The following is a 27,505-nucleotide window of genomic DNA, read 5'->3' on the forward strand; positions in this document are numbered from 1 at the left end:
TTTCGTGGTGTAAACAAAAAATATTTATTATCTTACAAATATTTATATGCACTACAATTTCAGTATTACTGAGCGTTAAGTTTTGATTACATTGAAAAATCAGCATCTTAAAATTACACAGAATTTTATTTCACTGTTATAGAATATAAATCACAAAACTGTTAGCACAAATCAGTTACACAGCAAGTAAATGTTTGAGTACAGTAGACTATAACAAAATTTACTCAAATTTCACAAAATACACTACCAACACTGCAAATATGTCTTATGTATTTTTTTTCAAAATATAGGAATTATATTTTCTAGGCTAAAATAACTGATAATTTGCAACAGTACATAAGTTTAAGTTTGGTGATGTTGATCATAGACTTTAGATAACAAAAGTAATTAGTGTTCAGACAATATACACAGGGGCTAACGTAACTGGCAGAAGGTTGACTTGCCCCTATGCTTTATTTCATACACTGTTATTGACAACTGCATGAGAATGAAAAACAAACATGGAATTCAAGTTTATTGTTATAAATTAGAGGCTTTATTGTTTAAAAAAATCAATCTGAACAGTATAACCAATTTAATTTTTGTTATCCATTACAATGAAACACATACATACATACATATATTTCAAACTGAACTTTATAATCACTACTTTCAGAATCTGAATGTGTTGTGAAGGGTAAACATAGCACTGGAAAAACAAACTATGTCTTAAAAATTAAATAAAATCATGTCAGTGTTTATTTATGTGGTAAAAGGATATTTCAATCAAATATCATAAAATACTATTATTCAAAAGGAACGTTAATCACATTTGGGTATTTAAGATGGTTTTTGAGAATATCTTCAAAGTTCCTTTTTGTATCCAGGATAAGCCAGAAGGTGTGGAGACTTTAGTATCGTTATCTTCTTTCTAAAACAGAAAAAGTCGCATCTTAATATTTCTGTATAACATTTAGATAAGATAGGTAACTTGTGTATAGATATACGTGCCAAAGTATGCATGTCACAATAATTTATACAGGTTGTGTTCAAAATTGTTAATTAAACTACTTTAATATCAATGCATGTTACCACACAATAAGTGCTTGGTCACTTTGACTGACCTTGTAACCAATGAAGTATAGAAAACTTTTAATTTAGTAATTGTATCTTCATGATATGTTGTAAGCTTTTATATATAAAGTACTTTGAACAGAAAAGAAATCAGATTTTTAATGAGGTGTTTTTCCAACACACACACACTAAATATATCATAGTTGAACAAGGCTAAATTACAAAAACATATTATAGATACTGACAAGTCAGAATGTAAACCTCCAGTCTTCTTGCTTTTCTTACATAGAAAATGTCCAACCTACATGACACATCCCCTCTTACATAATTATTTTAAAAAAAGTCAATAATTCTTTTTGAAATTGTTGTTGGATTATTTCTAACCAACAGAAAAAGAAGAATTCCCTTTACAAGGAACTTTATGTTGGTTATTTCACAATTAGATAATTCAGATAAATGTCTAACTTATTTACAGATTCATTAGAAAGATAAAATTACAGTAATTATAAGACCTCCTACTACAGTGAATGATAACTATTTATATTGTAAAAAAACATGTATATTTGAAATAAGTACAAATTTTTGAAGATAAACATTGTCTCACTCAAAACAAAAATGGTTTAGAGTGCTTCACCTGTTGGCAGCCCAACTAAAGATACAAGTACTAACTTTATTGTTTTCATATATATTATTTTGTCTTATTCTTTAAGGCTGGTTGGAGTGTTGCATTCAGATTGACCCAGAAATATTTGGAAATTCATAAATAACTCTTCAGTGAAAATATCTCATAATAAAATCAGATTTTTGGTGTGCAAAATACTTGTAACGTTTAATTAATGCTTTCAAAATTGTGAAGGTATACCGAGTTTATTCAGAGTTATATATTTTGATGGTTACATGGTGACCACAATGTGTCAAAATGACCAAAACTGAATTTAGATCCAGCCCAAATCTTTTAGTCCATTTATTTTGCAAACCAGACTTGTAAAATTTGATAATTTATTCATTTAGAAACATAACTTATTGTACTTCCTAAGATGTAGAGTACAAATTAGTGTTTATAAACTGTGATAAAACATGAGTTATTTGTAAAGTAATTAAGCTAGTAAACACCACTCAAACTACATTTCAAAACTCTTTCTAAACTATTTTCTAACTTTTTCTATTTTCACATAATAATGCACTTATGGCTGAAAAGGCAAGAATGTTTGGTGGGACAGGGAGTCAAACCTGTGACCCTCAGATTTTAAGTCACATGCCCCAATCACCTGACCATACTGGGCCTCATTTGTAGGAGAATATTAGAAGAAAAATAATTATTTACTTGATTTATACATTTTAAAATTTATAAATGTATAAATATGAACTTTGAGGTACATAAGAATTGTTTGTTGTTGTTGTGTTTCCACATATTTTTGCATTTTCATTTATAGCAACAATAATTAAATCATACATTAAAACTCTTATCCTGGTACGAGCAAGTTGAGCAATAACTGGGAGGAATAAGTTCAGTAAAATACAAAAAGTAACACACATTTCCAGATAATAATTTCTTCCTAACATTCTCATGTATAGTCGGTTCCCACAGACTGAAGTGGAGAGCATGTGGATCTTGAGTTGAGGTATCATGCAGCTTTTCATTACAAAAGTTAATACTCTCAGCCACTTTGACCTTGAACAATTCTAGGTCTCTCTCATATCTACAGTTAAAAATATTTTCTTATGATTATTGATAAGTCTTAAACTAATTTTGTTACATAAAATTCAAAGAAGTATCCAACAGTACTGCAAAATAACAAGTTCAAAAATAATGGAAACATCAATACTACTTACAAAGGGTATTAAAATAATTACTATTTGTATTAATCAAAATTTGGAAGCTTACAATTTGAGGAATGCATAACCCATCTTCCATTTAGCAACCATTAGTTGCTGCTTATCTTCAACTCCAGTTATCACAAAGTTATTAAAATATTACATTTTGTCAAACTAGTTTTATTTTATATGAATAGACAACTACCTAGTAGTGAAATTCACATATTCTTAACTATTAATTTATAAATTAAATACACATTTAACTTACACCTGTGTAAGATCATTACTATTAAGATAAAAGCTAACTTTAAACTTAAAACTTCGGAAATTCATAGAAGTAATTATTCATAAAAAAACAATTAAATTCATTTGATTTCAAATAGTTTTTTATAAAAATTACATTTTCTTTGTAGAAGAAGTAATAATAAACAAACTGTACTATTATGCTTATTCAATTTTGAAACCTATTCATTAACAAACTTTCCTTTACTTATAGGTTAATTCTAATTAATGCAAAGATTTCAATGCTGAAAAATGAAACTGATTAAAACATGTTTGAAGTCATATCACAGTAAATAAATATAACCTATAGAAAATGTATATTCATTAATAAACAACAATTGTGGTGTGGAATATAGATATCAGATCTTTAAAATGTAAAGAAACTGTGGCAATCTACATTCAAGTTCCAAAACACCTCAAGTAAAAATAAGCTGCAGGAGCAGCACATTGACAGGGGTACAGTTTGAATGTATGCTTTAACTTTCCTTACTATAAATGATTGTTTAATATGAGAAAATGTGATTAAGGCTGTTAGAACATATCTGTTATACAGAAAGTAAATGTTTGAGTAGAGTAGACCATAACAAGTGTAACTCACAAAATTTGTGAAATACACTACCAACACTGTAAATATGTCTCAAATATTTTTTTTCGAGACATAGAAATTATATTTTCTAGGCTAAAATAACCAATAATTTGCAACAGTATACAAGTTTAAGTTTCCTGATGTTGACCATAGATCTTAGACAACCAAAACAATTAATGTCCAGATGATAAACACAACTGACAAAAAAGCTGACTTATCCCAATGCTTCATTTCATGTTGTTTATCCTTACCAAGTACTAAAGTTGGACAGTATACAAGAGGGTAAAAAATGAAAGGCTTTTCTAATGAACAAAATATCTTCTTTTTTTAAGGTATCATTAGATAAAAGTGACAACATGATTTCCTTTATTATTTGTTTTGGTCCAACTGTTGTTATAATAAGTTGTTAATGGACAAATTATAGCAACAACTCGCTTGTTTGTCTCCAAAACATGTGCATCACTCAAGGAGTATGAAAACACTTTTATATAAAAGACAATTTTATATTACTTTTGAGGGATGATATTTAACTCTGTGAGACATTATGAGGTCAGTTTATTTGACCAACCTTGTAACCATTATAAAATTAGAAAATAATTATAAATTTCTCCAATTTTCTCTCTGAAATGACTGCAAATTAGAACACAAAATTAGAAATGTTTATCCCAACTAAGCAGCTTAAATATATAGATATATATACATAAACATACACATGCTGGTATAGTTTGTTTACTGTGTTGTCAATTAGTGCCTTTCTATCATACTGGGAGCTGGAATGCTAACTTCAAAAGGCAAGTTTTCAACTTATCCCAAATGGTCGTACCTTATTTTCCTTTTCTTGCATTACTTCAATTCATTTTCTTCTTTACTTGGGAGAGCAGTCACCTTTCCACATTTTGTCTGCAGGTAGTGAATGGTGATAAAGATGAGGGGCATTGTGGGCTTGAGCACCCACATCTCGTTCTCATAATTTCTATATCTATTGCGAGACTGGAGGTTAAGACTAATATACAGTGTATCCCCACCACATTGTGGGTCCTACTTCTACAGTCACCTCTAAAAACTAGGGCACATCTTATAATCCCATATTATAGCTTGTTCTCTGGGATCTTTTCAATTAGTGCAGCATTTTTGTTTATTTTTGTTTCAGCTTGTTTTCTAAGTTATAACAAACTAATATACACACAAAATTAAATTATTCTATAGCCCTTCAAACCTGTCTGACTAATATTTATAGCATATAAATTGCAATTCACATGGGGAATGTGTATCCCACTTCACAGTACTGAATTACATAACACAGAACTATTCAAGAGCATACCTCATAAACAATTATTATTATTATTATTATTACTATTTATTTTAATTTGTCAATACTTACATTTTAGTTACTTTTATAATAATAAATAAAAAATATACAGGAAAAAAAACAAAAACAAGGTCTGATAGAGGAAAAGCTAGAACAAAGTAGAATGCCAGTCTTAGAACAAAGCTTACTAGAAGTATTAGAAATGTTTTGTTGAAATAGAGAATGTTCATGGCATAGAAACAATTGTGATGTAGCTAGATTTAAGTGGTTTTAATCACATAACGTTATTAAAAATACATGGCTCAAGGTTTAACTCTCTGTATACAGACTGTTCCTTTTGATTGATCTTATAAACACCATGTAACTATGAAACTGTAAGTATTATAAGTGAATGTGCCAGGTTACCTTCATGAAATTTGATAAATTTCTTTGTGAGCATTACCAGTCTTTTATATACACAAAGAGTCAAAATTTACAAAACTTTTACTGAGATATTCTATGTAATAGGTGATTTTCGTGGTAAAAATAAAATTACTATTAATATTAATAATATTTCTTTCACATAATATCTAGAACTTCCCAAACAAACAAACGGGTTTCATTCAAACTCTCTCTCTCTCTCTCTTATTTTCTTTATTTTACAATTAACTGTATCACAATAAACCATATTAAAAGTTAAAATTTGAGTAATATAATGAAAAAAAAATTATATTTATTTTAAAAGAGAATTACTTAGTTGATTCTGGTCCACAACAATTATTAATCTTAAGAGCTGTAGGCTTCTTAACTTTTTAAAACTTCTCTCATTTTATTTTACAGTGTTATTTATCTTTAAACCATGAAACTTTCAAAGTTTTACATTCAGAAATTAATACAATGCAAACCTGTAAGGATAAACATACAATTGGTAAACAAAAAGCAACTGTATGTTACAATAAATTTATCAGTTTATAATTAAACATGTCATAAAACATTAGAGTTTGGTCTATTACATTTTTAAACACTGCATTCATTACCTAGTCCCTCAGGAATTTAAGAAGTAAGACTAAATAACTAATCATTTGCATTTCATATTAGATTAAGTTCTCTAGAATTTTTTATAACAGGAATTTTACCTTATAATAACTAAACTACTACGAATTTCAGTCCTTTTTCAGATATTTATTAAGGTACATATGAAAAGTTCACACACTTATCATAAGTTATGGCATAAGTTAGAAAAGGTCACTTGGGTATTGTATTCCAAAGTTGAATTAGTTATAATGACTAATATCCACTTGAAGTCAAAATAAGCAAAAATTAACTGATAAATGTTTATTACTATGTGTACGATACAGTTATTAGCTTGTACCTTTTTTGGTGAAAGTGCAGAATTCTTTGAACAAGATTTTCTGTTAAAAGGACATTTACTTGCAAAACTGATGCTTCTGGATTCAGTGGATTTTGATTTTCTATTTTATAGAAAATTCAACGAGCGTACAAAATTACTTGCCAAATGTGATTGACATTTCTTCTACAAAATAGAAAGATTAAAGTATTAGTTGTTTTTTTTTAACAATTACGTTTATAAATTCACCAGTAAGATGTATCAGTTTTCAATAAATATGTTCCACAAATCTATCTACCTTTTAACAGTTAAAAAATTACACTTTTACTCAAAACAGTATCAATTAATAAGCTTAATATACCAAATCTGAATTTCTTGTTTTGAAATTAGAGGAGCCTATGAAAAATAAAATTCCTTACATGGAATAAAATCTATAAAACATATGATAAACAACCTCTAATGTTTTAATTATTTCATAAATTCTTCATGAAAACTCTAAACTCAGAATTCAGTAATTTTGTTTTCAATAGTTCAACAAAAATGTCATCTTTTAGAAAACTTCATTATTCGAACGTTTTCTTTCTTGATATATGTGTGAAATTCACACACACACACATTAAATATATATACAAACATACATACAAATATAAATTTAACTGAGCTGCAGAATCTTTGAAAAATATTACATCAAAAGGGAAGAAAACATGATTTTTAAAAAATCATATGTCCATATGTACCATATGGGTACTCTTTACTAACAAATAGTGGGATTGACTGTTGAATTATAATGCCACAATGGCTGAAAGGGCAAGCATGTTTGGTGTGACTGGGATTTGAACTCAGGACCCTCAGATTATGAGTTGAACACCTTAATCCATCTGACCATGCCAGGCCCATATGGAAGTTAAGTAAGGAGGATAGTGAAGAGGGAAAGAGCAGAAACAAGTGAAAAGGAGAAGGAAAGGTAAAATGCACCAGAAAGTGCTGCCCAATAATCAGCAATGGTGCGGACTGACAAACCATGGTTGAACATCCAATTAATAAAAGGCAGAAAGATGGGGCATAATAAAACAGTCAGGAGGAGAGGAATGGTAGATGGATCAATAACAAAATATCACCACAGTCATACTGAGATGGACAAAATTGGAAGGAAATAGGTATTTGACAAGAAAAGGTTACATGATAGGAAAATCTGTCACTATGAAAAATACAAATTTCATACATGATAGAGAAATACTCTTTCATGAAAAAGGGATGCATAATACTGAAGCAAAAGTGAATGGATATTTGGTATACGAAGGAGGTGTTGATACCAAGTGATGAAGCAGAGAAAACCAAGATTAAGTTGGTCACAGTAGGATTTTAGAAGAACTTTCATGTATCAAGTTAAAGACCCAAGGGTTTAGTGGAAGAGAATTGTAGGCAAAAGGTATATTTCCCAACAGAAGACACTAATCCTAGCTAAAAACTTTGACAGCCAGAGCCACAGGATGGGGAACAGAAGAATAAAACAGATGAAGACTGGAGGAGAGAGGACTGGCAAAGGTGTCATGAGGGGCATACCCAAGCAAGAACAAACTCAAAAAGACCATGGGAGAGAAGAGATCACACCATGGGTAGAAACATAACCTGGCTGAGACAGGCTGTCTCTCACAAGATACACAGCTCCAGGCACATAATAAGGAACAAAAGTTAACCCTACAGGAATAAGCCCAGAAGGATACAGTCCAATGCCCAAAAACAAAGGGACTGGGATATATATTCCCTTAATAGTAGGTGTAAAGATAACTGTTGATGCATCAGAGTGGACTGTTGACTGTATGATCAGCCAGAAAAGGAAAGTTATGGAAATGTTCCAAAGAGCAGCGAGTTAAGGTGATCAGTCATGTTGCATCCAAATGCCAGAGATCATGTCATACAGAAATGCACCTCAATCCAAGAAGAAAGCATTGGTGAAGAGATAGATGTGGTTTAGAAGTTGGTAAGAAAGGGCCATAAGTATGGAAATGGTCCAGTCAAAATGACAATTCCTTGTGAATGTGAGAGGGGAAGTTCACAAAAAGAACAATGGAACCTGAGAAAAAAAATCCTCAGATATGTACGATCCATTGGAGGAGATTATCATGTGCAAATCTCTATGAAATTAGGGGTTTCAAGGAAGTTAAAATCCCAAAAAGCAAAAGAACCCTCATGCAAAATGACAATGAGAAGTGCAAGTCCTAGTGTCCAGATACCCCAAAACCCACAAGCAAAAAGAATAAAATGAAAAAAATACCAACAATACCATATATTGAGTGGGCATGAAAAAGGACTTGGATATCCTGACAAGTCACCCAAACTAAGTGGTTTCCTGGAAAGAAACTGAAGTGTGAGAAGAGGATATTACCCAATAGTAGGCCAACAGAGAGTCAATCATCTAGAAAAAAAAAAGACAGTCCTAGGCCAAATGAATACAAAAATAGTTAATGCTGTGCCATGGAGAACAGCAAGGAATTGAAAGATGCAAATCTGATAGACAAAAAATAGAAAACACAGAGAGGATGGATTAACAGCAATGTGTGAAATGGTATCTGATATGATAACCAAAGAAACTACAGACCAGGTAAAAAGAACATACAGAGTCATAGAAAAAAAAAGTGGGAAAAGGAGCAAAGAAAGATAGGGAAAGAGAGGCTATTGAAAATGAGTTCAGCTAGAGGTAAGATAAAACAATTGGGTGTCTAGAGTGTCATACATGACAATAAAATCACACTGTCAAGATAAGCAATGCACCAGTTGTTAGGTAATGGAAGGAGAAAAAAAAAGCTCTACAACCTGGAATGAGAAGGTTTTTTGATAAATTGATTAAACATGGAATAGGAATCAAAGAATAAAATTAAGAAAAAAAACATGAGAAAGTAATAAGGATATAAATAATACAACTTCAAACCAGGTCTCCAGTGAGAAATGAACACCATCAACAATGGCTACCTGAAGAAAGGAATCCAGACAAAGAGAAAGGTACTGTAAAATGGAATGCAACTTAACTCAACAAGTCCTAACAAAGGGAAACAAACTAAGGAGGGATAGAACAGAAGTGGAATAGGTTAAAAAGGCAAAGAGAAAAAAAAAATTTCTGCACAAAACTTCTCTAAAGCATGGTGAAATGCCTCAGACAATATATGGAGGAAAGACAGGGGTGGTGAGAAAAAGATGAAAATGCAAAAATGGGGAACCACAGAATCAAATATAAAGCAAGTGGCCTGATCACAAAGCAGACCAAATAGATAACAAAAGGCAGAGAATCTAGAAAGGATGAACATCTGCAAGTCAAGACATAAAAAAGTGTCACAAATATAAGCAGGATGAAACATCTAGGTGTGATAGGAAAAAAAAACATTTAATAAAAAGGTAGGAGGAAAAACAAAATAAAGTTTAGAAACTGGGTTCACAAAGTGAAAAAGAATATTACAGGATACAGTTAAAAAATTAGGAAATGAACACACATGAGAATGAAAATCAGAAGAGACTGGACATTCTCCAAATGGTAAGACACTACTCAAAGCAAATCAGGTTGCATTTGAAGTACAATAAGCCATACCAGACTGGGAGAAAGAACATCAGGTGAAGGGACTGGGGTAAATGAATCAGTAAACCTGTGGTAATCCATAGCATGTTGAACATTCTCAAAAATAAACAAGCCTCCAGAAGCCAGAGTATAAAATAAGTAATTAAGTATCAGTTACATTCAGTTGAGAATTCAAGACAATAATCAACATTTTTGTTACAAAACTATAGAAAACAAAAACCAAAGTTTCATTAACCAATGTAAATCTCATCAAATTAAACACAAATTTGAAACTTCAATGCCAAGGAAAAGAATGAAGTTATCACAAATGCGAGTGCATAGAGAAAGTTAGTACAAATGGAGATCACACTACCCTGCTACTGGTAGAGGGCTACCATTGCATGATTATGTCATCATGCACCAGCACAGTTCATGTTAAATATGAGAATTTAAGTATAAATTAGCACAAGGCTAGTAGCATGCAAATCTCACAAGCAAACATGCAAAGGAAATGGCATTCTTGTGCAAGTAGATGAATTATTATTTTGGAATTATATAAATATGTTCTATACTTATTATACAACAATTTAAACTATTCAATTACTGTTTTATTATTAAAAACCACTGAATATCAATTTTATTACAAATGTGTTCATACTAAATGTTAAGGATGGTATATTACTGATATTAAAATATCAAAAACGTTACAAATGTATAGCATTATGTGGTGAAGGAAGCTCATATATTTGAAATGTGAAATTATTCCTTTTATCAAATATATTAATTCCCTTAACAACTGAATCTAAATAATGCAGTTCAGTGTCTGATATGGAGATACTTTCAATTTGTAAAACAATAATAATGGCTGTATCTTAAACTGACCTCCATTTCTGGAATCCTCTCTTTACATCTAGTTCTCCAGTTTAAATATTTATTAAAGGATGAAAAACTGATGGTTCAAAAACTATTAGCTGTAAGAAAATAAGATGAAATTTTAATACAAAATATATTTAAATTTCAATTTATAAGTACATATTAAGTTGGAAAGCAAATAACGTTTTTTTAGTTTTTTTTCCAAAAGTTGTGATTGAGTTTTGAGGAAAACAACTTCGAAATGTTTGCCTTTTTCTCAATGACAATGTATTAATAAGCCTTACTTCTTACTTTAAGTTAATTGATAAACATTTAGAAAAAAAATTTTAACCTATAAAAACCTAAGGAATAGTTTCAAAGAGGTGCATGTATGCTACATGAACTAAAAAAGGTTTGAAAGCTTCAGAGACTACAAGAAACACATGTACAGTTTATAGACTGTTCAGGTAGAATATTCATGATGAAACTTTGTAGAATGGATGGCAACTGCCTGTTGTGAAGACAAGTGTAAAGGATGATGTTTTGAAAGTTATCTTCCTGTTTTTCTTCAGGTCAGTGTGTATGTAGGTGTTGTTGGTCTTTTATAGTGCCCTGGTGGGTTGTGGAGAGTGTGTTATGATTGGTTGCATTATCAATGTTTCTGATTGGAGGAGAGACTTCCTGTAGACTCAACCAATGGCAGCAACAGGTTACTCACCTCTAATCTGGAATCTTTGTTCAGTGAAGGTTTAATGGTGTTAAAATAAAAAGATTCTTTGATTTTTCTTGTCTTACAGAATTTGTCTGTGTTGATGATTCTTGTTTTCTCCCAGTCTATTCTGTGTCCAGTTGATGTAGTGTGCTCTGCAATGGCTGAAATGTGCATTTTCGTGAGTGTTGTACTATCTTTAGGTTCTTTTATACTTCTCACGAGTTTCTCCAATTTATGTATCATTGCAGGAACACAAAATTTCATAGATGACATTTTTGAGATTCTCTTTGGTAGGTTGCTGTTTTTTTGTTGTTGTTTTTTTTTATCAGAATGGACCTAAAGGTACTGTAGGATTTCCACTGGACTTCTATATTGAATATCTTGAATGTGCATTTAAGTTTTTCACTAAAATGTTGCTGGTATGGTAGGTAAATGGTGGTAGTGGTTCTGACTTTCTGATCTTTTCTATCTGTCATGGTCTTCTTCAAAGAGTTTTTGATGGAGGAGGAAGTTTAACCATTCTGTTTAGAACTCTCTATGATCTTTTGGCATTCTACTCTCTTATTTAGGCATTGAATCATACCACGTTTTATCGAGGTTGGATGATAGGACTGGAAGTGTAAGTATCTGTCTGTGTGGATGGGATTTTTGTACACAGTTGTGGTTACTTGTCTTGTTTGTTTGTTGATGAGTATGTCAAGAAATGATAAACTGTTTTATATTAATATTATTAAACCTTCACTTAACAGAGATTCTGGATTAGAGGTGAGTAACCTGTGGCTGTCATTGGTTGAATCTACAGGAAATCTCTCATCCAGTCAGAAACAGTTATAATCCAACAAATCATAACACACTCTCCACAAAACTTTATAAAAACCAACAACACCTACAAACACACACACACTGACCTGAAGACGAAAGGCCAAAGACTCTCAAAGCGTCGTCCTCTACACTTGTCTCCACAACAGGCAGTTATTGTCCATTCTACAAAGTTTCATCACTTCTTCTTTGAAGAAGTTTCTCGACATCACTGAAAGTTTCATCAAGAAACAGATGTACAATTTATGAAGAAAATATGTTGAATATCAGGAATCGTCAAACAATGGTTCACAAAGCTTCAATCAAGAGAATTTGATCTCACCAATTCCATACATTCTAAACGGCCAAGATCAATCAATAAAGATACCCTGTAAGTCATAGTTGAAGCAAATTCAAAACTGACCATGCAAGAAATGGCTCAACAGATCCATTCAACAATCATTACCCACCTACAAAAGCTTGGAAAAGTTTTTAAACTTGGATAATGGGTTCCATATTATTTGATGAATAATCAAAGTGCTCAGAGGGTCACCATTTGTTCATCTTTGAGAACAAGAGATGATAGTGAACCATTTATAGAAAGAATTATTAGTGGTAAGGAAAGCAGATTTTTTATGAGCACAATCAACATTAGAGACAATGGTTGAACTTCTGTCAGACACCTATTCTAACACTGAAAAGTGGTTTACACCCAAAAAAGGTTTTGCTTTGTATTTGGTGGAATCTGGGAGGTGTAATCTATTATGAAGTTTTGGATCCAAATGAAACAATCATGACTGAAAAATAGTGTCGTCAGTCGGAGAGCTTACACCAAGTACCGATAAGAAAAGAGCTGCATTATTCAATCAAAAATGTGTAATAATTTTCCATGAAAATGCAACATCATACACTGAAAAAATTATGAAAAAAAACTTCAGGCCTTGAAATAGGAAGTTGTGCCTCATCCATCCTATTTGCCAAATCTTACTCCATCTGATTACCATCTTTTCAGATCCTTGCAATATTACCTAGGTGGAAAAAGGTATGCAAATAAGGAGGAACTCAAATCTGACTTAAGACTGTGTTTTTGAATCCAAATCAAAATAATTTTATTCACAAGGAATCCATAACTTACTCAAAAGATGGAGTTATGTCATAGAAAGTGAGGGCAAACATTATCGTGATTAAATTTGTAATTGAAGACTAATTTGTGTTCAGTTTATTAAAGTATTAAAAAAAATACGATATTTCCTTTCCAGTCTGATATTTACAGGATAACTAATGTTCATTATTTATGTTTTTCTCTAAAATCACAAAGAAAACATAATTTTAAAGCTGTAAAAGTTATGCCTAACACACAACCTTTTGTTACAAATGTTCAGTGATTTCAAATTAGGCTTAACAGTTAAACTTTTTCTATGCTCACTTATGCAGTGTTGTAATTTTGTAGCTAATGCCTTACAGAAGTCTTTAACTAACTTGTAAGAGGTTTTAAAGAAAATACTGTAGCTCAAAATGTAAAGTTAAAATTGAAGTATTAGCGAGATGAAGCTACAGACTTTGATAACACTGAGATCAAAAGATTTAATAATATATGTATTTCTAAAGATGTGATGTAACAGTTTGCATAATATTCAAAAATATATCATATATAGAAGGCAGTTAACAGAGTAGATAGTTTCTCAAGAAAAAATGTGAACTGGCCAGTGTTTTAGCTTTATCAGTAATTTTTTACAAGTTGATTAATGTTAATTAACATCACTTGCAACATTAGCTTATACAAAACTTTTGGCAACACAAGTGCTTAAGTTTGTTGTAGTTTTAAACAAGGAAATAATGTAAAGAAGGTATAAAAGAATTATGTTATAACAAGATATTTTCATTGAAACCAAAGATGTTAACCTCTAAATACATTCTAATTTATTTATCATTTATCATTCTCATAATTACACTTCAACTCTCTTCTTTGCAAGTTATGAAAATGCTCCTTTTAGAGAATAAATTATGCAATTAATATAAAATGAAACAATGCTAATAGGTAAAATAATATAAGAATTAAATGCAGTAGAAAAAGCTAGAATAAGCCATTTTTCTTAGAATTTTTTAAAATTCATAAAAGCATAAATTTTGTGCTAATTTTAATGATTAAAGTTGATGCTAAAATTCAATTAAGTTGCATAAGCTGTATAAATACTTTACATATTAAGACCAGGTATTTAAAAACATTATCTTTTAATAATTAATAAATTTATACTTTAAAAAAGTACCTTTTGGTAGGGATCTAAAACCTAATGCAATTATCAAAGTTGTCATATGTAGGGTATTGGGCATTTTTATTTTTTAAATGTACTTAGTTCATTTTTCTTAATAATGTCAAATCATGTACAATACCTTTGAGAACTTATTAAGGATATATCAGCCTTGGAATGAATGTACAAACTATCACTCTAACTTCTGATTGATAAGGTTCTAGTATACAATGACCAATAACACAAAAAAAATGATGCACAACATTATGATATTTCTGAAATCATTGTAATAAATTTCACAAGAACTTCTTAAAAACATTTTTGTATACCTTTATAATGCTAATAATTTCAAAATAAACAATTAAGGTTGATCACCTACTGGGCAATCCCCATCAGGATAATTGTGTGGCATGTACAAAGTGAAACGAAATACTCCTCCTTGGTAATGCCCTTGCCAGATGAACAGCACTCCAAACCATTCTATTAACACGTTTAAGTAAATAAGGCTTAAAATATATACACATACAATGAAAATAAACTGAGAACAAAACAATCTGGAAAATACATTTTCATTTAACAAAAGAGAGTATCAATCTAATACATAACTCACTATATACATTTAGAAGTTTTGAGGTCAAATTTTTTACAGCACCTTAATTTTGCTTCATAAATCTGTTATCTTTATCTTTCTGTAAACATTACTTGTTATTTGGACTTGTTTACTATAGTTTTGGAAAAACCTTTTAATAATGTGCTATGAAATAAGATTATCTTAGAAAATCTCATCAGTATGGATTGGGAAAAATAATTAATTAAATGGAAGAAAGCATATGGTTAGTACTAAAGTTCCATCAAACTGGATCCTTGTTACTAGCGGAAAGCCTCAATCCCCAGCATTTGGGCCTCTGTTTTTTAACTATTTGTATTAATGGTATTAATAGAGTTACTATTGGTACATTAATAAAGTTTGCTGCTTACATTAAATTCTTTGGTATTTCTAGCCATATTAAGAATGTTGAGGTAAGTACAGTACCACAGAATGACAAAGTTCTGTACTTGCTTTCTCTTGGAGAATAAAAGAGAGGGAGAGAGATAAAGGGAATCTGGATAGTGACAAACCTTTTCATAATGACACTTTTTTAAACTCCTATCTGCATATCACTAGGCTACATTCAAAATTTAAGCAACTTTACAATCATATTGTGAAGAAATTATCATCAAGTGTGTTAGTGTTTGATGTTTTACATAATTTTAGTTTTGTTTCTTTATTTCAAAAGAAATATTGAAAGGAATAATGAAACTTCTTACTTTTGTATTATGTGACAAACTATGAGCAATGCTAAATGTGGCAAAGTATAGTTTGAAGCATAAATAGGTAGTCATGTGTCTGCAAGTCTAGACAGTAATTTAGTTTGTGTACTCATTTGAAAAGTATGTTTCAAAGATAAAATACAGACTAAATTTTGTCTACCTCTCACAGGTGCAAGCCCCATCTTCCACAGTTCACCTGTTTAGTTGATGTGCTCTTTTGAAAAGTATGTTTCAAAGATGAAACACAGACAACATTCTGTCAAGCCCTGACAGGTGCAACTCCCACCTTACACAGTTAACTTTTTAGAAGTTAAACATACTTTTAACATGTACATGTTTACAACTGTTAGAAACAATTAATCTCAAACTATAACAACAGTTATTTGAAATTAGCACCAAACTGTTGTCCTCAAGTAAATGTAACTGTTTATACTAGTATTGGTTACTTTGTTCACAGCAGCACTTCATTTGTTTCTTACATAAATGTTATAGAGAGACACTTAAGTTGTATGTACATTTTTTATATTTTAGTTAATTATGTATTCTGTTTTAAAATTCACATTTGAAAGGTTTAATAACTGCTACAAAATAACCAAACTTTGCCCTTGCTCTACATGTCTTACAGTACAAAATAGTGTATTAAATTATTTTTGTCAAAAATAAAGGAATCTCTGCTGTTCATACCATTCTATTGCCTGCTGATTCCTGTTGACATGTGATGTATATAATCAACAGTAAGGAACAGGAAAGGAAAATGAAACATTTAAATTGAACTATAACTGAAAACAGATATGAAATTATATATAGGATCCAAGGAAGATATTTTGAGATGAATTATTCAACAGAGTTAAAATGAAAAAACACATTTCTATTTCTTAATTTTAAGCATTTCATTGAACTATAAATGAATTATAATTTAAAACTTAAAATATTCTTAAATCAAAAAAGTATTTCCAATAGTACTTACCCTCTACTTACATTTACAACTATTACTCAACTGCCAGGATAACACTGGCTCTCAATGGAGAGGAAGAGAGGGAGGAGTGTGTGAGAGGGGTAAGTGTTAGTGGAAATACATTCCCTAATTTAACAAAATGTTAATTTCAAAAAATACTCACCCCCTCTTACACTTATAGTTAAAATCCGACATTGATAAAGTGAAGGGACTGATGAAAGCATCATCTGTATAGATCATAACTGAGTCAATGGATAATTCACACCCTAGTGCACTACATTCAGAATAGACATGTTCTTCATATATGGGTGGAAATGTTACCTAATTTATCAAGACTACAAGCCAGACCCAAAGAAAGTAGCCAAGATTTCTCCACTCTAAGTTGGAATTAAAAAAGCCATATTCCTTATATCTCACACTGTTGGTTAGGACAAGCAGACTGTGAACTACATATATAGATATGCTCCCTCCCTTTACCATCTCATAGAGATATGTTATGATATCATCAACAGTGGACTACAGAAAGAATTTCATCATCTTTGTTGACACATCAAAATCTATGATGAAGCCACCAGAAACAAAACAGTAGACAAAAGGCATGTGGAATATTTAAATATGGTAAGTGGAGATTTGAGGAATCTTTCCCTAACTTTCTCATCATATTGAGGACATTCCTTTTCACTAAGTGTGTGAGCAATACAACATATAAATAGCTTTTCCAAACTGAAATTAAGACTTACTTGAGATCCACAATAAGTCAATTAATGCTCAATAACCTAGCCATCCTCTCCATCAAACATGAACTAGCTAATCCAATTAACTCCAAAGCTGTGATAGAGAAGTCTGGCTCATTAAAGGCTAGGAAGATGTGATCCATCTCATCAGAACAACAACTGGATGCTTGGCAGGACAAGTGTGACTGTTCAACTGCAAATATCTTATATCAGATTTGTAATAAAGTTATTTCATTAGGCTTGGTGTTTAATTTAGTACACAAGTCCTCAGCAATGGCACTCTGAAATCTTGCCCAGACTGATATTTTCCTTCACTTCCACTGGGTAGGAATATCTTCAGTAAAAGCACTCTTATTTTTCTGATACAGCAACTGGCCTTTGGAATGGATTGTTTTCAGATGTAATAGATGTAGTAAATTTAATGGAGTTTAAGAAAAGACTTGGCAAGTATTTTAAAACTTGTAGTTTCACCTAAAATTACTTTAATGGATGGGATAGCCTGAAAGAGCTGACAGGTCCCTTGCTGTCCTTAAATTTTATGTAAATGTAACAAATTAAATGTTCTTTGTTTTCAATACAATAATGCAGAATTCTATTCATTTTCATGGAAATAAATACATGTACAATTTTATAATTAAAATGTAAGATAAGCCCAAAAGATACTTTCATTATAAGTTTTATTTTTGTGAACAACTAAGTATACAAACTAACATTGTTTAACTGTAGCTATGCTACAAATACTCACTGATTCTCACAAAACTAACCATGGGTAAAGCAATGACATATTTTATAAAGCTTTTCTATTTCTGTAACAGCTTTGAACTAGTATTTCATTTTTGTAGTAACTTCTGAAATAAATAGTGATAATTTTATCACAATAAACTCAAACAAATCTGCTCAAACACCACAATTTCCTATGTTAAAAATGATATACTACATTTGTATTAAAGTAAAAGTGATGTTTAAAATACAGAGGCTAACTTACTCAGTGGTGAACCAGCTGATGGAACAACATATACCCCAGGTAACCTTCGTCTCTGAAGCATCACACTGTAAGAAAAGGGAAAAGTTACATTAATATTATTGCATTACCACTTGAATAATATTTTTAATATAATTTGGTTGAATTATTTTGAAATGTGCATAATCTCTTGAAATTCAACCACTTTATGTCTTTCAGGTGTGCATATGTATATAGCCACTGTACCTGTTCATTAAATGAATGAAACAAAAACTCGTATCTACCAAAAGATTGAAAATTGTGCCTTATTTTTCTTTCTTAAACATAATAACATTAAAAATGCAATAACAATATGTAACAGTACCAATACTGAAAAGAAAGATACCATTTATAAAAATTATATCAGTGGTGACATGGTCATTCTAATGCTGAAGGATACTCAACATTGATAGTTTTTCCAAATTTAGAAAAGGGGACTAACCCTCTCCCATGACCTTCCTCAAGTCACTGTGCTAAGTTTGGTGCTGACTGATCAAAAAATATGGAAATCTAAAAGGAATAGATACACATGCATATTGACATTTACTGATATATGTTATATAGAACATTCTTTATAGGACATACAGAAGTTCTTTACTTAGTAAATAAAATTAATGAGTAAGTGGTTTGAAAGATGACATTTTCCTAAGCTGAAAATGTATTTCTAATAATACCTCCTCTGATAATATCCATATTTCTCAGTCTCCAGCATTTCCACTGTTTGCCCATCTTAGCTTAATATTAAAAAAATTTGCTCTAGCCTTTTATACCCCACTCAAATGCTTTAGGTGAATTCAAATTTTCAAACTTCTTCTATTTAGGTACAATATATGAACACCTTATTCAAGACATAAAATGGCTTTTAGTGGGGAGGTAGGATGGAATAGTGTCAGCAGAGGAAAGTGTTATTAAAAATATATTTTCAGTGTAAGAAAATGTTAGCTTTCAAAACATACTAAGCATCCACTTATGTATGGCTAAAATTCTACATTGAGGCTGGTGTAGGCATTATCCATACAGAAAACATCTGTACAGAACAAGAGTGTACCACAATAAAAATTGGTATAAGAGTGGGAGAACTGCACTACATCCAGAACAGATATGTTCTTCACCTGTAACTTTGCTCTGACATCAAAGGTGGAATAGAACACGAGTAAGTGTCAGTTGAGATCAGACCTGACCAGACTGCTGAAATTCCACAACTTGGGATTGGAACTAAAAGAGTTGTGGCACCTATGTACCACGTTTTGATGGTAAAAAAAAATTGGCTACTGATGTACACGTTAGTGGTACATATATAGACACACACACACACACTTAGTTTTGATTGTATTCCAACCTGTAGCCAGAGTATGATACACTTCACCACACTGGAATCATCATGATGAAAATGTAAACAGTACCTAAATAGACAAACTTTCTCCTCCACTTGAAAAAGTCCAAAAGGCAACACACTAGGCACAGAATGATGGGATTGTGTACACCATACTCAACCAAAGGAACAGAACTCATCCAGTCTGGAATTATGAACACTCATCCTTACTCCTCAACCATATGGAGAAGGAGTATTTCACTTGACCCAGAATTATGGAGAAGACGTAGAACCTGCACTCAACCAATGGCCTAGGATGAAACCATTTTGCATTTGGAATTTTGAGGAGATAGCTGACCTCCTTTCGTGAACATTGTACAAAACCAACACTGATCAAAAAGAAGAGCCACACAATCCTCAACTGGATAACATCATGTCAAACTTCAGCTGAAATTACAAGTAGGCTCAAAAGCAAGAAGGTGTCACTCCTACTAACATCTGGGAAAAACATCCAGAGACCCAAAAAGAAGGGCCCCAACTTCACCCTCTTCTCCAAGACTGGAGAAACACACTCAAACACCCTAGATGAAAAAAAAAAAAAAAACGATGTCCATCACCCCAGCAACTCAAAACTGGGGGTTCTCAAGCTCCTTTAGTAGTCTGGTGAGTAATACGTGTCAGAAAATCCTGAGAAACAGTGTTCTGGAAACAGTGCAATAGGCAAACCAATTATAAACCATGGAGCTGAGCCTTGAATATAGGACCATAGTCCATGTATAGAAAAGGTACAGCAGTGATAGTGCCAGAGCAGACAGATTTAGCTGCAGTGTCTGCAAGCTCATTCCCACAAATGGCAACATGGATTGGTATCTAGACAAACTGGATCAAATCAGTTTTGAATATCGGCGAGAACAGGGTATAAACTTACGTGAAATTGTTCCAGGGCCAGTAGAGAACTAAGCAAGTGAGTATAAACAGTGCAATTTGAGTACTGCTTATCTTCTATGTGATCCAGGGCAAGAGAAATTTCATACAGTTCAGCAGTGAACACAGAAGCTGTAGAGGGGATTCTGTGCACAACCACTGAACCACAACAAACTATGGCAGAGCCCACAGAGTCACCTGATTTTGAACCATTTGTATAAATAGGAAGGGAAGGATGGTTTGAAAGATGTTCAGCAAATAACAGACAGTATTTCCAATAGGGAGTATCTGCATTTCTCAGATAGGTCACATTTGTGGTCTGTAATAAAACATGGGATGGGCTGACTGGTGGGTACAGTAATGCTATCCAAGGACAAGCCCAATTCACTCAACTGCTCTTGGATAACAAGGCCAAAAGGAGCAATGGCAGATTGCCTGTTTTGAAAAAGCATGGCCCATCAAGGAAAAACAAAAAAACACAACCCCAGGTGGGATGCTTTGGTGAGGAATGAAGTTTCAAAGCACACAGTAGACAGTTGCAAATGGCAGAGGTGCAAAGGACGTTCATGAGACTTTGTGTGTAAGTTCTGAACTGGGAAGTTCAGAAAGCCCCAATACAAAGCCAAAGTCCCTGTTGATGAACGGGGTTCAGCATTTTTAAGACCAAGGTCCTGGCAGAGCCATAGATCAGTGATCCATAGTCTAGTTTCATTCGAATAAGAGAACAATATATCTTAAGCATAGAACATCAATCTGCTCCCAAAATGGTGGAAAAAATGACAAGGAGGATGCTCAGTGCTCTTGTACATTCGACCCGTAGTTGCTTGATGTGTGGTATAAAAGTCAGCTTACGGGCAAAGATAAATTCCAAGAACTTTGATTCAGGGACCACAGGTAGCACAACTTCACCGATATGGAGTTAGGATCAGGGTGAATACCTCGTTGGTGATAAAAGTGCAAGCAAACAATTGTAGAGACAGAAAAGGTAAAACTGTTTGCTGTGGTCTACTTCAATATATGATTAAAGGCAGTCTGTAGCTGCTGCTCAATATAACACATGTTCAATGCTGACATGGGATGTGAAAGTTGTTGACATAGGGCCAGTTTACAACAGTAAGAGGGAGTTGTTCTGTGATAGCATTAATCTTTATAATGAAAAGTGTGACACTCAAAACACAGCCTTGAGGGACTGCAAGTTCCTGTAGAAAAGGACAGGAAAGTGCTGAACCCACACAAACTTGGAATCGCCTGCCCATTAAAAATTTTAAAATAAATATGGGCAAATGGTCACGTAACCCATATAAATGGAGGTCTTGCAAAATACCATTCCTCCATGTTGTATCATAAGTCTTCTCAAGGTCAAAGAATATTGATACAAGATGTCGTTTGAGAAAAACTTCTCTGGTTGAGGGTTGAAGCGAATCAGGTGGTCCACGGTGGAGCATTGTCATCAAAACCCATGCTGGGTGGGCAAGAACAGGCTGTTTACTTTGAGGAAACAAACAAGATGAGAATTAACAATCCTCTCTAAGATTTTGTATAGACAGCTTGTTAAAGCAACTGGATGGTAATTTGAAGGATTCTTAGGATCCTTCTCAGGTTTAGAGTAAGGTAGGAAAATATCCTAGTGCCAGGCATCAGGAAAACATTTTCCTGCCAGATCTAGTTAAAAACAATCAGAAGAATAGCAAGAGATGCAGGAGATGAATGGCACAGCATTTAAAAGTGTATACCATTAGGTCCGACCAACAAAGGGCCAGTTTGAGTTCCACAAGTGTAAAGGAACGATTATAGTCATAGAGACAATCAGCCTGAAAGGAAAGAGGTAATTATTCTGCACGAGTCTAGTACGTCAATGAGTTAGTACAAGCCACATAACACTTGAAGGTTCTACAGGACATACCAACAGATCAGGATTGGGGATGTCATAAAGGTGAGAAATGGCTGGCAAATGGATTGGTAAGAAGGCTCCTCCTTTCCTGATTGCATGAGTCTTGGGAAGAAAAGGCCTATCAGGGTAAAGCAGGACAAATGGGCAATGATAACTAGTCCTATGCACATCAATTGCAAACAACACTGACCAACAACAAAAAACAGTATTTAAGAGAACGATGAAGAAAAGAACAAGGAACTAAGGCCTCAAAAGGAGGATGAGACATGAAAAACAACTGTAAAATCCCAATTTGGTAACTTGAAAAGTTTGCTTTAGCTAAAGAATACAAAAGGATTCTAGCAGACCATATAGAACTGGGGATTCAAAATCCTTCCAATATTTGGAATGCCTAAAAATAGTGGATAAAGATGCCTTATATAAAGCCATTGTAGACAAAGCAAGACCCTTCTCAAATACCCATGTCATAAAACAGGATATGGTAAATACTTTGGAATGAAGAGGGTTTAAATACCTCTCAATACACAACTGACAATAAATATTTCACTTTTGTTGATAAATGATCATGACTGGCCTACAGAGAGATTTAATTAAATACAAAGGAACAGGAACACAATTTCCAAATTAGAAGATGGAGTTTCCATATGTCTGGGTGGAGAATGTCTGATCAAGGTTGCCTCAGCAAAGACTGAGAATATGAAAGAAATAAAGGTGGACACTCCTGCAGGTAGTGAAAAAGCAGAAATTATGCTTGAGTTGGCCAATATGGTGTAACCAAGAGAACTCAACAGGGAATAGAACAAACCATAGTTAGAACCTGAATAAACAGCCAAACTGGGAGAAAATGCATACAGATATGAATCTGTCCAGTGCTAAATGAACACATTTACTGCAATGCTTGAGAATAAGGTATTGAAGATCAAAACAACTGCAGTGTAGGATTCCAATGATTCACAAAGGCATTCATCATTGGAGATCCAAAATGTGAGCAAATCCACTTATAAACCTTATGATGTAGCATCAGTCATGCTGGAAAATTCAGTTGGGTTAAGACAAGTGATCTGAAATTAAATTTAACCCCTTTGGAACATGACATACTTAATGACTCATTGGATAAGAATATGCACAGTACAGAAGGTCCAAGGTATGAAAACAAAGGTCTTGAGAATGTGTACTTCCTCGAAGAGAAATCTGAGATACCACCATGGAATTGTCAGAATGTATCATATCAATTTTTCCCTTCAAGGAAAACATGCTTTGAACCATTGCCCAGCGTACTGCATGAAGTTTAAGAACATTGATGTGAAGGATAGATTTATCTTCCATCCAAGTACCCTGGAGCTCCTAACCTTGAAGATAAGCACACCATACCTAAAAAGATGTCTGAACAAATGGATCTTGGGATGAGGTGGTGGAATAAAAGTGTTGTTCCGATCCAATCACTATTTCACAAATGACAATGTTGCTCCTATGCAAGGAGACAGCTCATCCAAAGGATCAGGATGCATGATCTACTGATTCCACAGTGATTAGTAAAGGGACATCATATGCATTCATCCCAAAGGAAAGATAGGCTCAATGGATGCTCACATCAAAAAAAAAAAAAAAAGATAACCAAGAGAAGTAAAACCTGACAGCTCTTTCCATGGCTTGAAGCCTTATGTATGGTGGTTGAACACATCTTAAGAGAGTATTGAAAAATACACACAGATGAATGAGATATTGTACTGGTGACAAAATATATTTATTCAGTGTGATAACGAAGCCCAATTTTGTGGCTTCTGAAAGGAGAATCTGAGAGTGTTGTTCTACTAATTGATAAGAAGGAGCAAGTTTTCCATATGATGATGTATGCACAGATCCATGTAATTCAGGTTATGAGAAAAACTTCAAAACTTTGAAGAAGACACAAGATGCTGATATAAAACCAAAAGGTAAAGCTCTGAACTGCAACGCTCCCCAAAACCTCACAAAATCCAAGAAAACAACTGAAGAAAAGAGGCTGGAGGTGGCTTATCAAAATGTTTCTCTGTTTAGGTCAATTTAGTAAAAGGAACAGCCAGAAAAGAAAGTCTAAATTCTCCTCAATGATTTGCAAAAGCCACCTCAGAATCCTCTGAAGAGATACCCTTGGTTCGCATCACAACAGATCATATCATGGACATGTTTGAATGAGACTGACCCATCCCATCAGGTGACAAACACTAGATATGAGAGGCAGAAGAGGAGAGGTTTGCTTGAGCTCTGCAATAAGAACTGTAACTTGAGAATTTATACTTATCAGTAAGATTTTTTCATTTTTATGTAATATATAAATATAAACAAAAAGATTGAGATTTTGCCTAAGGTACTTCAGTGGAGTACAAAAGACTGAAACAAGCATTCTAAATGCTTAGATAGGCAAAGAGTCAAAGTCTTAGAGATTGAGAAATGGCTGTATTATCAACAGATTTAAGTATGATTTGGAAACAATTTTCTTAGTAAAAGTAACTAGTGGTTTAGCTTCTCAGTTCAGTAAATACATCTTTTGATTCTTACTTCAGTGAACAGGATACTAGTTACTGCAACACCTGCAAAAGTAGTAGTGATATTAAAATCACAACTCTTGTTTTATTGGCTTTTGACAAGCCTTATTTGAAAAAGGAATGAAGTTAGGCAAAACATTTTCATTGTAGAAGCTACTGCAGTTACCATGTACCACAGTTAATAAAAACATGGGGTTTCATGTCTAGAGAAATGCTGACAGAAATTATTATTTGTTTTATAATAAAAATTGCTAATAGCAATAAAATCATTATGTAGTAACACACAAGGACAAATTTCATGTTATAATACATCACTAAGGTCTTTCAAACAAAACAATATATGATTCATGTGAGAAATAACTTAGTGAATTTATTATAGCCTTAGCATCAAGAAACAGAGAAGTAATGTACATGTACAATTATTAAAACTGATTATGGATAAAGCTTTTTCACTGAATCTTTTATAAAGCACTCTTCAACATTCTCAACACCCACAACAACTCATGAAGTTAATAAAGGAAATGATAGATTAATTTTGAATAAAAATCAAGATATCTTGAAATTTAATGAACTGTAAACCATGGTCTGTCAACATATAGTTTTAAAGAAGCAACTGTAAATTAATTAAACAAACTTACTGCTCTGTCATCAAAGAGTATTACACAAAGAATGGTGCATAACTTGGGTCATTTCATGGGCTACTTTTCTGGCCAACCACATTCACAGACAATCCATACAATGGAACTAAACACAAAATAAAACCTGAAATTTTATATTTTACACAAGTTTAGTTTTAGTAGAAATATATATTAAAACAAATACACAAAATAAATAAAATCATTAAAATATTTTAGTTTAAGTAAAATAAAAAGTGACTGACAAAGTAGTTGTAACAATATTATACTTGATGCTTAGAAATGATTACCCAAAAAATTTAACTGAAGTCTTGAGTACTGAAGAAATAAAATATTTGGCACTTAGAACAAAGATTTATTCAAAACTTTTTCTTTAGCCTTTGATAAATCAAGAAAGTGTTGCCTGAGGGGTGGAGAGATGCTTACGTTTATTTTATTTTTAAAGGGCATATTAAGAGTTAGAGAAATTATATGTCAGTTAATCTTACTTGCACAGTGAAAAAAAATCTAGGTCTGGTAAAAGAAGATTTACAAAGTAATTGAGAGAAAAATTATGTCATAAAAGAAATTAAATATCCTTTCACCAACGGAGAATCTTACTTATCTGTTACAAAAGAAAGATTGTAGACTCGATGAACTTGGGTTCTCATTAAGCTTTTGATAAGGTGCCACAAAAAAGAATAGCAAGGTAAATCACACCAGTAGGAGTTAGGTAAAGACTGGACAGTGGGATTTATAGAGTAGCTGGAAGAAAAAAAGAAGAAAAAAGCAGCAAACATTTGCTACAAAGTCTAACCAATCTAACAGACCCTTGTTTTTAGTGGAGAAACTCGGAGGATCAGTGGTATGATACTGATGTAAAGAACTAATAAATTAGTCAAGTTTGCCAATGACAAACTAATTATTCTAGCTGTATTCATTATGTTGAGGGTCACATTTTAAATAGGACAAACATTTGGTAAATTATTTTTAACTATATTAAGTGAAATAATTATTATAACTTGTATTATGCATTTGATATAGATGGTTTTAGATGTGGCAGATAAGTCATTTAACCCTTTCATGTCAGATCAAAGACCATATCATTAAGTTTGTTATGTTGCATTAAAAATTTTATTGTACTATTTTATGAATTTACATCAGTAAGTTTGGAATCAAACTGAAGGTTATAATTCAAACTTTAATATAATATATGAGTTAATTTCTAATTTAAAAGTAAATATTCAAAGAACACATCCAAATATAGATATTAGTGAGTCGCATGATATGTTAAATGTAGCATTGTTTAAAATTTGATGTTTGTGATGTCAACGTACCAAATCTAGTTTTGTACAAATTTAAGAACTCAAATTACAAACATTATCAAGTTATAATATCAAATAAGAACCTCATATCTTTTTATTTTACAGAGATATAGCTTCTATACTGAATCAAACATTGTTCACCTCTTTCCATTTTTGGAAACGGTTCCTTATATACAATTACTTCAACATATGACGTGAATAATCAATAAACAGCTTAAAATATCCCCAGAGTGGTTTTACCTGCTATTTTAATCTTTGAAAAGGCTTCCACATTCCTTCAATTCAAGATTTAAAGGTTGCATCTTTAGCCTACTTGAAGTTTCATTTAGTTTTTTTTAAATCTAAATATATTTTATAAACTAAGATTAATAAATTATAGTGGAA

At 32.4% G+C, this 27,505-nt stretch overlaps 1 protein-coding gene across 24 annotated transcripts in view; it reads right to left on the bottom strand.

Annotated features, from left to right (window-relative positions):
• The window catches only part of LOC143242466 (protein AKTIP homolog), a 31,608-nt gene continuing 4,103 nt past the window's right edge, over positions 1-27,505 (bottom strand). For 3 of the 24 annotated variants that reach the window (XR_013022782.1, XR_013022785.1, XR_013022786.1), the window contains 6 exons: positions 25,821-25,926; positions 18,516-18,580; positions 14,910-15,010; positions 10,802-10,890; positions 4,560-6,558; positions 1-910 (listed from right to left, as the gene is read on the bottom strand). Coding sequence is in view for 6 of the 24 variants with exons in the window: in XM_076485882.1 (XP_076341997.1) it covers positions 13,148-13,309; positions 14,910-15,010; positions 18,516-18,580; positions 25,821-25,831 (339 nt within the window). In the remaining 18 variants the exon portion in view is untranslated. The other 21 variants (XR_013022788.1, XR_013022792.1, XR_013022789.1 and 18 more) reach the window with 20 other exon arrangements.

This window comes from Tachypleus tridentatus, unplaced genomic scaffold (assembly GCF_004210375.1).
Source record: "Tachypleus tridentatus isolate NWPU-2018 unplaced genomic scaffold, ASM421037v1 Hic_cluster_2, whole genome shotgun sequence".
In the NCBI taxonomy this organism is placed as follows: domain Eukaryota; kingdom Metazoa; phylum Arthropoda; class Merostomata; order Xiphosura; family Limulidae; genus Tachypleus; species Tachypleus tridentatus.